At 40.6% G+C, this 12281-nt stretch overlaps 1 protein-coding gene across 6 annotated transcripts in view; it reads right to left on the bottom strand.

The window, feature by feature from the left end:
- CDH18 (cadherin 18) overlaps positions 1–12281 on the bottom strand; it is a 687616-nt gene that overhangs the window by 73276 nt on the left and 602059 nt on the right. For all 6 annotated transcript variants that reach the window (XM_070411928.1, XM_070411926.1, XM_070411927.1 and 3 more), the window contains one exon: positions 2389–2576. In XM_070411928.1, coding sequence (XP_070268029.1) covers positions 2389–2576 — 188 coding nt within the window. The remainder of the gene's footprint in view (positions 1–2388; positions 2577–12281) is intronic.

Genomic DNA, 12281 nt, shown 5'->3' on the forward strand with positions numbered 1-12281 from the left:
CAGCTGAGCCTCAGAGCTAAAGCCGGCTCTCAGCTCCAGTGACAGCCATAGAAGGTAAATAAATCCCAGAATAAAAGAAAAAAGAAAAAAAGGAGAGGTTGGGAGCTTCAGTCGCCTGCCAGCCTGAAAACGGCCCTCAGCCCCTCACCAAGACTGGCCAGGCATCCCAGTGGGGACCCCCTCCCTGAAGGGGGTGTGACCAGCTGCAAACAGCCATCATCCCTCATCCAGACTGGCCAGGCACCCCAGTGGGGACCCCCACCCTGAAGCAACAAGATGGCAGCTAATTTGCATACTGAAGGCAGGCGGCAGTGGGCAAGGTTGTCCGCGGTCCAGGGACCCGGATCTGTGACCCTGCTGGGCAGGGGGCAGCGTGGGAGGCTGTCTGCAGTCTGGGACCGGATCTGTGACCCTGCCAGGCAGGGGGCAGCATGGGAGGCTGTCCGTGGTCCCGGGACCCGGATCTGTGACCCTGCCGGGCACAGGGCAATGCTTGAGGCTGTCCGTGGTCCCGGGATCTGGATCTGTGACCCTTCCCAGCGGGGCAGCAGCTCGACAGGGGCAGATCGGCCAGGGGTGGACAGGACGCCTGGCTTCCGACAGCCCCAGTCACTCTGGGCAGGTAAGCAGCGCAGAGAGCCTCTGGACAGGGGAGGCAGGCCGGCGGAGGGTGGCCTGTACTCCTCACATGGCCGTGGTGACAGCTGTGAGTGCATCAAGCGGAGCCTGAAGGCTGAGCTGAAGTAGCGCCTGCAGGCCATCAGCGCCCAGGAGCCGCTGCGCAAGATCCACCTCCTGGCCCAGAAGGTGCAGGATCACAGGGACAGCCACCTTGGCAGGCCAGACTGACATCCTCCTGGCCACACCACGGGGGTTTGTGGATCTGCAAAGCCAGAGGCCTCCGATGTGCACATCACTCCTGGCGAGCGAACATCCCCCAGCACACTGTCACCCTCCCACGCCTGCAACAGTTGCAAACCAAGGCGTGCACAAGTTCCCCCTGCCTCTCCACCGCACTTCCATCAACCTGGCATGCCTAACACCCCCACAGGATGTGCACACATTCCCCTCTGATGCGCTCAGGTCCTTTGGAGAGTGTCTGGGTGTTCTGGGTGCTGAGGGTGGGCGCCTGTGAGATGACAGTGAGAGGGCGGAGTGGTGATGCCCTATTCCCACGGAGGCCAGTGCAGCTACGAGATCATCTCTGGGGGGTTAATGCAGGTGCTCAGGCAGGAGCAGGTGCAGACAGACACACCTGGTAGGCACGGGCAGCCCTCGCTGAGGTGCCTTTGGTCAGCGTTCAATATCAAGAACCCAGAGGCAGAGAGGAATTCCGTCCTCTCAGTGAAACAGTGGGATAGTCGGGGTGACTGTAGAGGAGGAATGTGCACTTTGGGTGCCAGCACCCATGAGCGAAGGCTGCCCTGACTGAGCCTTGCTTGCTTGGGGCCTAGCTCACTCCTGCTGGGCAGCGGGTGACAGGACGTGCTTTTCCGAATTAATGAGAGAAAACATTGATTCTCCTGCTGCCCACGAAGGTGGAAAGTGAAGTGGGGAGACATTTGGGGAGTGAGCGAGGTTCCCTGTCTGGGGGTTCCAAATCTGCTGTTGGTTTATTTCACCGCTGACTAGAGATATACAGGGTGTCCCCCCCAAAATGTATACACACTTTGAATACCTACTAATTCCAATGGTTTTAAGCATAAGAAAGAAACAACAATGTAGCTGTTATCTGTTAAAAGTGTGGGCACAAACAGGTAGTTGCACATTCCCTGAGGGGTCTCAGATTGGAGAGGGTGAAGGCCAGACTGAGGGGCCCCTTCTCCCCTCACCCCAGTGTATGAATTTCGTGCACCAGGCTACTAGTATTAATATAACTGACATTGATGAGAAATCTGTTATCTTGTAACAGTGGTTCTCAACCTTGGCTGCACATTAGAATCACCTGGGAATCTTTTTAAAATCCTGATTTCTGGGCCTCATCCTCCAGAAATTCTGTTTCTTTGTTATGGGGTGAGGCCACAACATTAGTAACAAAGAAACAGAATTTCTGGAGGATGAGGCCCAGAAATCAGGATTTTAAAAAGATTCCCAGGTGATTCTAATGTGCAGCCAAGGTTGAGAACCACTGTCTTAGAACAAAGATGAGGGGGGACATTCGTGGTATATTCAACATAATGTTTTCTCAACATACAAGATAGAATTTCTAAAAGAGTATCCAAAGAGCCAGTCACAATGTTGCATAACTAAAATGTAATTACATTGTCAAGAGGAAATATTTTATCATCTTAATGACCTGACAATATGGATTATTCATAACTCTGCTAAATTTTCATTCATGGAAAAATGAGTCAGTTGCCTAAATCACTAACATGATATTCATTTTACCTTCTTTAAGGAAAGGATCCCTTCTCTGGTCTCTTTGTCAGTGGAGATGGAGAATATCCCAATACCGTCACCATTAATGATAGAGTACGTCATGTCAGCGTTTGAACCAGTGTCTGCATCATTTGCCTTGATTTTCCCAACAGCTGAACCAACTTGAGCTGACTCAGGAACATACAGCTGATAGTGCTCTGAAAAATATTTTATATTAAACATTTCAATAATAATAAATTTATTTTACAAGAAAATGCATTAAAATATTTAGAAAAATATTTAAATGAACATAAAATTAAGTTGTTTTCAAGTTTTAAATTTTAGCATGCCATTTAGTAATGAAATACTAGACTTACACAAACTTTAACTTGTATGCAAAGTAGCCTACAAATGAAGAATTTGTAGATATCTGAATTTAAATATTTTATCAACTCTACACCCATAAACAACAGAAAACTAAATGAGGGTGGTCAAGTTTGCATTTTTATGTTGAGCAAAACTGTAGTGCAATCTCCATTTTTGCTCCAGATAATATGTGAAATTTAAAGTGAAAACAGAAAAAAGAATATAGCCTACATGTGAATGTGATTTTTACTTTGATCAATCAACTTAAGTTGGTGAAAACTATGGAAAATAAATACAGTGTTTTTATACATTTATTTACCATGTCTTTTTGGTCAGCTTCTAAAAATAATTTGAAGTAATTTTATAATAAAGTAAAAATAAAAAAAGGAAATTGAATAGGGATCCCAGAAGTAAATCCCTACATATAAAGCCAACTGATCTTTGATGAGGGTGCCAGGAGTCAACAATGTAGAAAGAATAATTTCTTCATCAAATGGTATTGGGAAAATAAGATATTCACATATGAAAAATAAAATAAAATTGGACCTTTGCCTTACATTATATGCAAAAATCACCTCAAAATGAATTAACAACTGAAAATGTAAATTCCTAGAAGAAAACATAGGGGGAAATCTTCTTGACATTGGTTGTACCAACAATTTTTTGGCTACGACATCAAAAGCACAGGAAAACAAAAGCAAAAATAGATCAGAAGGACTACACCAAACTAAAATACTTCTGCACAGCAAAGGAGAGAATCAGCAAAATTAAAAAGACAACCTACACGATGGGACAAATATTTTAAAATCATTAATATAATAACAGCTTAATATCCAGAAATTAAGGAACTTATACAACTCAACACTAAAAGAACAATTTGATCAAAAATGGGGAGAGGAACTTAATAGACATTTTTCAAAAGAAGACATGAAAATATGTTCACCATCACTAATCATCAGAAAAATGCAAATCAAAATAACAATAAGATGTCATCTCACATCTGCCAGAATGGTTATTACTAAAAAAGAAAAATATAAAAAATATTGGCGAGATCTGAAGAAAAGGAAATCCTTGTGCATTGTTTTGTGGAAATGTAAGTTGGTTCAGCCACAATGCAAAACAGTATGGAGGTTTCTCAAAAAAGTAAAACTAGAACTACCATATAATCAGTAATCTCACTTTTGAGTATATCTGAAAGAACTGAAATTAAGACCTCACAGAGAAGTTGGTATTCCCATGTTCATTGCAGCAGTATTCACACTGGCCAAGATATAGAAATAACCCATATCCTCAATAGACAAAGGAATAAAGATAATGAAAAAGATTCTCTCTAACAAGATAAAAAAATACAAAAATTTTGTAAAATACAGCTTCTGAGTACTTATTATATAAGTCATAAAGGTAATATTCTAGCTAGAGAATTACAGGATTAATAGAAGTGGAAATTGAAAACAGAGACACTATGATAAATGTAAATGAACTCAATGAGTTTAAGATGTCTCTGATAACAAAGATTATTAAAATGTAAAAATAGAACCTGCTAGGGTAGAAAGCATATTCTAAAGAACTTAGCATGCATTTAATGCTTAAACATTTGTGTTTAACATAAATATAATACCTTTGTAACCCTAAATACCAATATAATTCATTTATGCCCTAACACATTTTAGTATACTGTGCTTAACAATGGAAGAAAACACATAAAATTATCCTAAAATAACAAATTATATCAAACTTACTCTACATACTAATTCTAACAAAAACAACGTGCCAGTACTAACCGTGAAGGTATATAAATACTGTATAGAGTTACCCTTAAAAATTCTGACACCTGAGAAACAACAGTCCACAAATAATTAGGTATTACGATCTTTGAATTATAATGGTAATACATAAACTTTCATTTACCTGTTAATTTAGGAGAATTTGAATTTTCTATGGAAGTGAAAAACACAGGGGAGAAACTTTATAGGGTATAATCAAAATGAATTTAGAAATCTTTGACTAAAATCCTGAAGTTTTGCCATTGCCATTAATTCATTCACACAGAAAAAGTCAGCTTGCTATTCAGGAAAAAAATGCACTTTTATCTAAATAAGATTAATAAGGGTCATAAATCATAGAATATTAATATACATGTTGAATAATCTTTTGCTTTTCCATAATATATTTACTCTATAATTACTCTCTGGGAAAAACAAACACACAAACATAAAACAATACCCATCTAAATAATTTTATGCTACAGTTAAGTAAGCATTTCTTCTGTTGCCAAAAGAATCCTCAGAGTGTGCTGCGTTCACAAGAAGGTTATGTAGCCTGGCCCGTGGTGCAGCTCAGTGGTTGAGCATTGACCCATGCACCATGAGGTTGCTGGTTCAATTCCCCATTAGGGCACATGTCCGGGCTGTAGGTTTGGAGTGGACAAGGGGTGCAATGGATGTTGATGTTTCTCTCTCATCAATGTTCCTATCTCTCCCTCTCACTCTAAAATCAATAGAAAAATATATTTTAAAAAGTTATATACTGTGCTATACCATCTTCAAGAGGGTTAACATGAATTTAAAAAACCACATAGACAGACGACAATTTCACACACACACAAACATATATACCCACGCATATTGTTTATACAAGCATCTACACTAATAAAAGAGAAACATGGTAATTGGCGTACGACCGCTACCCTTCCCATTGGCTAATCAGCATATCCTTATGCAAATTAACTGTCAGCCAAGATGGCGGCCGGCTTTAGGCTTGGGGCGGTGAGGAGCCAGCCAGCGATCAGCTGCGGTGGGGAGGTGGGGGTGCCCCGGCCCAGGCCTAAAGCCTCGAGCAGAGGCTTTAGGCTTGGGCCGGGGGGGAGCCAGCCAGCGATCTTCCATGGCGGTGGTGGCGGCGGCGGCGGCGGCGGCGGCGGTGAGCTGGGGGTGCCCTGGCCCAGGCCTAAAACCTCGGCCTGAGGCTTTAGGCCTGGGTCAGGGAGCAGCCAGCCAGCGATCGGCTGCGGCGGGAGCTGGGGGTGCCCCGGCCCAGGCCTAAAGCCTCGAGCAGAGGCTTTAGGCTTGGGCTGGGGAGGAGCCAGCCAGCGATCTTCCATGGTGGCGGCGGCGGCGGCGGCGCGAGCTGGGGGTGCCCTGGCCCAGGCCTGATGCCTGGGCCAGAGGCTTTAGGCCTGGGCCGGGGAGGAGCCAGCCAGCCATCAGCTGCGGCGGGAGCTGGAGGTGCCCCGGCCCAGGCCTAAAGCCTCAAGCAGAGGCTTTAGGCCTGGGCCGGGGAGGAGCCAGCCAGCAGCGATCTTTGGAGGCGGCGAGATGCCCAGGCCTAAAACCTCGGCCTGAGGCTTTAGGACTGTGTCAGGGAGGAGCCAGCCAGGGATCATTGATGGCTGCGGTGGCGGGGACCTGGGGGTGCCCTGGCCCAGGCCTAATGCCTGGGCCAGAGGCTTTAGGCCTGGGCCGGGGAGGAGCCAGCCAGTGATCCTTGATGGTGGTGGCGGCCCGAACCCGGGCGCACCCAGCCAGCGATCCTTGATGGCCACGGTGGCTTGGAGCTGAGGGTGCCCTGGCCCAGGGCTAATGACTCGCCAGAGGCGTTAGGCCTGGGCAGGGGCCAAACCAGCAATTGGTGTGAACTACAGAGGAAACACCTTTTCTGACCTCTGATTGGTTAAGCTCTCTGTATGCCACTGGTAATATTCTTAGTAACTTGGGTAATAAGAGTCCAAAAAGTGATGTAGGGTTTTTTTTTACCACACTCCTGGAGAAAAAAATGAAGGTCTGCTGCTGGAGGGTTAAGAAATGTCATATCCTGTCCTAGCCAGTTTGGCTCAGTGGATAATGCCTCGGCCTGCCCAACGCAGATTCTGGGTTCAATTCTGACCAAGGGCATGTACCTAGGTTGCACGTTCCTCCCTGGCTCCGGCCCAGGTCAGGGCTCATGCAGGAGGCAACCAATCAAAGTGTTCCTCTCACTTTGATGTTTTTCTCTCTGTCTTTCCCTTTCTTTTCCACATTCTCTAAAAATCAATGGAAACATATCCCCAGGTGAGGATAAAGAAAGAAAGAAATGTCATATCCTATGAAAGACACTTCTTGAAAATGCCTAAAGAAAGTTGTCATTTTTTCATGGTAAAGGGACTGGAGTCCGTGTTGATGAAAACACCTTGGTGGCTGCGGTGACTGGCAGTGGCTGCAGCAGCGGGGTGATGGGGCTGTTGCCTTCCCCTGATCAGCCCGGTCGCCTTCCACAAAGGGAGGCCAGACTGTGGCTTAGGCCCGCTCCCCAAGGGGAGCAGGGAGCAGGTAGTAGGACATCCCCTAGGGCTCCCAGTATGTGATAGGGGGCAAGCTGGGCTGAGGAAACCCCCTCCTCAGTGCACAAATTTTTGTGCACCGGGCCCCTAGTATATTATATGTGTGTACTGTATGGTATCTCCACTTATGTATTAGCTTGAGACGGAGAAAAAGAGAAGTAGGCAAATAGAGAGACAAAGAGATCATTCATGCAATTTTCAGAAATACATTTTATAATTGGGTTTGTGAGAAAAATTCTTAATTCTCCCTCTTGAAATTAATGATTGAGTTTTTCTTGTTCCCTCCCTTTTCTTAAAGCATTTACTAGAGAAAGAGTTATTATTTTAACAGTTATCAATAATTGAAAGATATTATGAAGCAGTGAAGAATCACTGGAAAAGATCCTTTATAGTAAAATAAATTGTTCTTTTGTTTAAGGCTGAAGTAGATAACGATTTGATGTAAATTTATATGATACAAAGACTCCTCCCAAACCAACCAAAGTGTCCATATGTGCATCACTGTATATTGTGAGATGGGTATATATTTTTCAGAGAAGAAAAGTACAATTAGCCAGCTGATTTGCTCCTTTTTCTGCATCCATAGTTAAGGTTTATTTTGGTGTTTATAATAAACAAAAATCATCAGATGTGTTTAGTTTTAGATGGTGTTTTCATATTGAAATATAGAGTGATAACTTAGTCTGAGTTCTGAATCCTTTCTTTTCAGTCATAAAAGTTCTCTTTCAAAATTTTTATTTTATTTTTTGTTTATAAAGGAAAGTTTACATTTCACAGTTTTCTTCTCTGATCACTCCACCTATAATATACTAACTTGCTTATTATATAGAGGTTTTTCTCTACTTTCATTTTTTCTATATTATTATTCATTCTTTTGTTGTTTATTGCTTTCATGACTTATGTTAATTATTTTCAGTTTTCTAGAACTCCTAATTTATTTCTATATAGTCTTTTCACATCATTATGTCTTTTAAAAAAATCATTTCAACACAAATGTATGTATGGCAGAAACTTCAATCTTTCTCTTTAATTTCTTTCCACCACCATATTCCATTGGTCAAACAAAGTCATTGGTCAAGCCCAAAGTTAAAGTAGCAGGGACATACACACCACCTACAGAAAAGCATGATAAGAGAGTGAAAGGACAAACACTCCTGAATAAATGATACAGTTTGTTCACAGTCTACTTTCCTGTCACATATATTTGTCTGCTTCTCACAGGTAAAATCCACTACATGTAGAGTGACATCCCAAATATCAAACCATGGCATCAGACTTGTTGTGTAGGTGTACTCACACCACTACAGCCATAGGGAGCTATGAAGTCTATTGGAAGACTTGATGTCAGTAGCAAGTACACATGCTCCCCTCAACTCTTGTTCCCCTGGATGCCACTTGGGCTTCACGGGGCTCCACAACAGGCTCCCATGGGAGGAATGTACTAAACGTTCTCAGGGAGACAGGAGCGCGTCTCCTGAATGAGGTGCGTGTTATACCAAAGGTTTACTACATCGTCTGTGGCATTTTGATACCTTAAATCATTTCAAGGTAGAATTTTTATCTTATCTCGAAAAGTTGAATGTGTTGGAACAATTGTGATTTAAATGCCTTAAAGCAGTGGTCAGCAAACTGCGGCTCGGGAGCCACATGCGGCTCTTTGGCCCCTTGAGTGTGGCTCTTCCACAAAATACCACGTGTGGGCGCGCACGTACAGTACGATTGAAACTTCGTGGCCCATGTGCAGAAGTCGGTATTTTGTGGAAGAGCCACACTCAAGGGGCCAAAGAGCCACATGTGGCTCGCGAGCCGCAGTCTGCCGGCCACTGCTAAAGTAATGGTATGACTGACATCAGCCAAATGGCAAGTTAGGAAGCTCCAAGCCCTCGATTCGCCGTGGGAACATGGAAAACACCAGAAACTGGCTGGACAAAGTTATAGGAGCTCTGGCAAAGCCAAAAGTTCATAGCCACCAAGCAAACACTCCATTAAGAAAAAGTACTTTCCAAACTGTAAGGATCTGTGGTGTTTTTACTTGCTCTTGCCCCACCCTCTCCCGTAAAGAGCTCTTGGTCTGCAGCAAGTACCAGATTAATTCTCAATTCTCTCTGACAAACCTTTAACCAACTGACTGTCAATAAAATGAGAGACAAGTCAAATTACCCAAATCAGAACAACCTGGAGCCAGAACCACATATTTTGTAGAAAGAAAAAAAAATTGTAAGAAAATACTAAAAAAATTTACATATATAGGAAACTGACAAATTATTAGAAACACACGAACTATAAAAACTGAAGTTAGAATAGCTATTATTTTTACAAAAGCAAAAGAAAATGAGTATTAACGAGCATGTAGAAAAATTGGGACACTTATGCATTGCCATTGGGAATGTAAAATAGTAAATTTTCTATGAAAACAGTATAGTGGTTCCTCAAAAAGTTAAACATAAAATTATCATAGGATCCAGCAATCCTACTTCTGGCTATCCACACAAAAGCATTGAGCACAGTGACTTAATCATATATCTGTACACCAATATTCATAGCAGCATTGATGACAATGTAAGAGACAGAATCATCCCAAATGGCCTTCAATAGCAAATGGCTAAAGAAAATGCAATATAATATCCAACAGAATATTAAAGAGCTTTTAAAAGGAATTGAATTCTAATATACAGTATGAATAAAGCTGAAAAACATGCCAAATGAAGTAAAAAAGGGCAAATACTTTATGATTCTACTAATATGAAGTAAGTAGAATAGTAAAATTCAGAGACAGAAAGTTGAATAGCAGTTGCCAGTTACTGAGGGGAGGGGAAAACGCGGAGTTAGTGTTTAATGGGTACAAAGTTTCAGTTTTGCAAATGCAGAGAGTTCAAAAGATGGAAGGTATTGACGACTGCACAGCATTGTAAAAATGTGAATCCCACTGAACTGAACAGTTAATGATGGTTAAAATGGTAAATTTTATGTTCTTTACATTTTATCACAGTAAAAGTTAAGTAAAATCAAGATGTGAGCAACTGGTATTTGAATCTTTATTCAGCATGGAAAAAATTGGGATACCACAAATGCTGGGAATCCATAATGATGGGGAGAATCTAATAAAAATGAGAAATATATTTTACAAAAATATATAAATTGTCTTCAATATGTTAACTTTGCTCTGATTCTCTGAATGGAAAACTAAAATATGAAGGTGAAATGGGTATTATTTAGTTTTAAACAAATTATTTGTAGTATATTAGTATTTTTCCTTTATTTTGAATATACATGAATGATTTCTGTTATAGTCTACCTCATTAGGAAGTTTTAAAGATATCTTCAAATAGTGCTAAATTTACCTATTTTGGTTTTATACTATATAATTGTACAGAGCTTAAAGATACAAATACAATTATTTCATATTTTTGTTTCTGATTGTGCTATAATTTTATTTGCTAGATGTGATCCTTTTCACATAATTGCTTAGAAGGCATCATAAAATGTTAATGATTAGGTGAAGTACATTAAAGAAAGGAAGACTTGGTGGGAATAATAAAAGGGCATTTTGCTCAATGAAGCTTGTCCCTTTTAACACACAGTTTCCCCAGGATAGAATTGATTTTAATTGCTTTTTAAAAGACCTGTATCCTTGCTTCAGTGACTTTGCCAGGTAAGCAAATAAATTATTCCCTAAGATTAACCCAAGCCACAGCCCTCAAAACCTTTAATTAATCTGATCATCCCATTCATTGTGACTAATTAATATTTTTCTTACATGGATAGTATTTATATGAGAAAGTGACCAGTTGAATATAAAATATGTATTTATAGATGATTCTGGGAGAAAATTGATTGGCATATAAATGGTTAGATACCATAATATCTGAATTATCTAGGTTGCCTGACATTAACAAGATTACCAAGAAAGTTTCTAAATCTCTCTTTTAAATTGTTTTATGCAGATAGTTTACAGTGGAAATGCTGCTTTCAACTTAGGAAAAGGACACACAAGCAATAAGGAATTTCCCTGCATCTAAGAAACTTCTATTGAATTTTAATCATTAAGCATTATATTAAGGTCGGCCTGCAATGTTTTAATACATGAATAAAGCATATTACTAATACTATAGCTATTTGAATGCCACACATTAAAAACACAATTGTCCAGTATGAGAATCTTCATTGCACTCTGAAATAATATATTTAAAATTCTTTAACCTAACACATTCTGTGTTATGATGTGTCAATAATAGCAAAGCTGATTATCCTATGAAAAGTTATTCTCTTCAAAGTGAAGATACAGTGTATCACTTTTGAACATTCTCTCACTTTAAATATTTTTTACTGATTTCAGAGAGGAAGTGAGAGGGTGAGAGAGATAGAAACATTATTAATGAGAAAGAATCATTGATGGGGTGCCTCCTGTATGTTCTGTACTGGGAACTGAGTCCACAACCTGGAAATCATCAAACCATGACCTCCTGGTTCATAGATTGACACTCAACCACTGAACCGCACTAGCTGGGCAAATATTCTCTCACTTTTAATGATATGCATGACTCATAAAAAGCTAAAAGATGGTAAATTTATAAATTCTAATTGAAAATAATTCCTATTTTTTTCAGCATTCTGTGGAGAATTGATGCATAAAACCTAACTAGAAACAATCAAAGCTCTTCAAATAAATTTCTGCTTATGACCATAAACATAAATAACTATACAAAAGAGAGTAAATAAAGGGAAAAAAAATGATAATTCTGCCGTAGCATACAGCCAAATAAATTTTAAACAAAGAGTAAAATGGTTGACATGTTATGACTGGTAAGTTTCTAAACAGGCAACCTGAAATGATTTAACAAATATTTAACTTTAATATCAGAAGCATGTTTCTTCAGACCAAGTGGGAACCGAGGACAAAATAAAAAGGCAACTTACTGAATGGGAGAAAGCATTTGCAAGTCATAGATTTGATAAAGGGTTAATCACCAAACATATAAAGAACTCATACAACTCAATCACAATAAAAAAATCCAAAACAATTTATTAACCCTTTGAGTGCCAACCAATATCCTAGGAACTATGCTAAAATTGCCACGGCATTTTGAGTTAAGGTTTTTAAATTTTTTTTCCCCCTCATAAAGAGTGAACTACTAGCATCTAATAGTGACACTGCAGGAGGAGCATGATAGCGCTCCCGGCACTCTAGGGGTTAAAAAAATGGGCAGAAGACCTGAATAGACATTTTTTTCTGAGAGAATAC

The sequence above is a fragment of the Myotis yumanensis genome, unplaced genomic scaffold, assembly GCF_028538775.1.
Source record: "Myotis yumanensis isolate MYYU_CA2020_CCGP unplaced genomic scaffold, mMyoYum1.0.hap1 SCAF_4, whole genome shotgun sequence".
NCBI lineage: Eukaryota > Metazoa > Chordata > Mammalia > Chiroptera > Vespertilionidae > Myotis > Myotis yumanensis.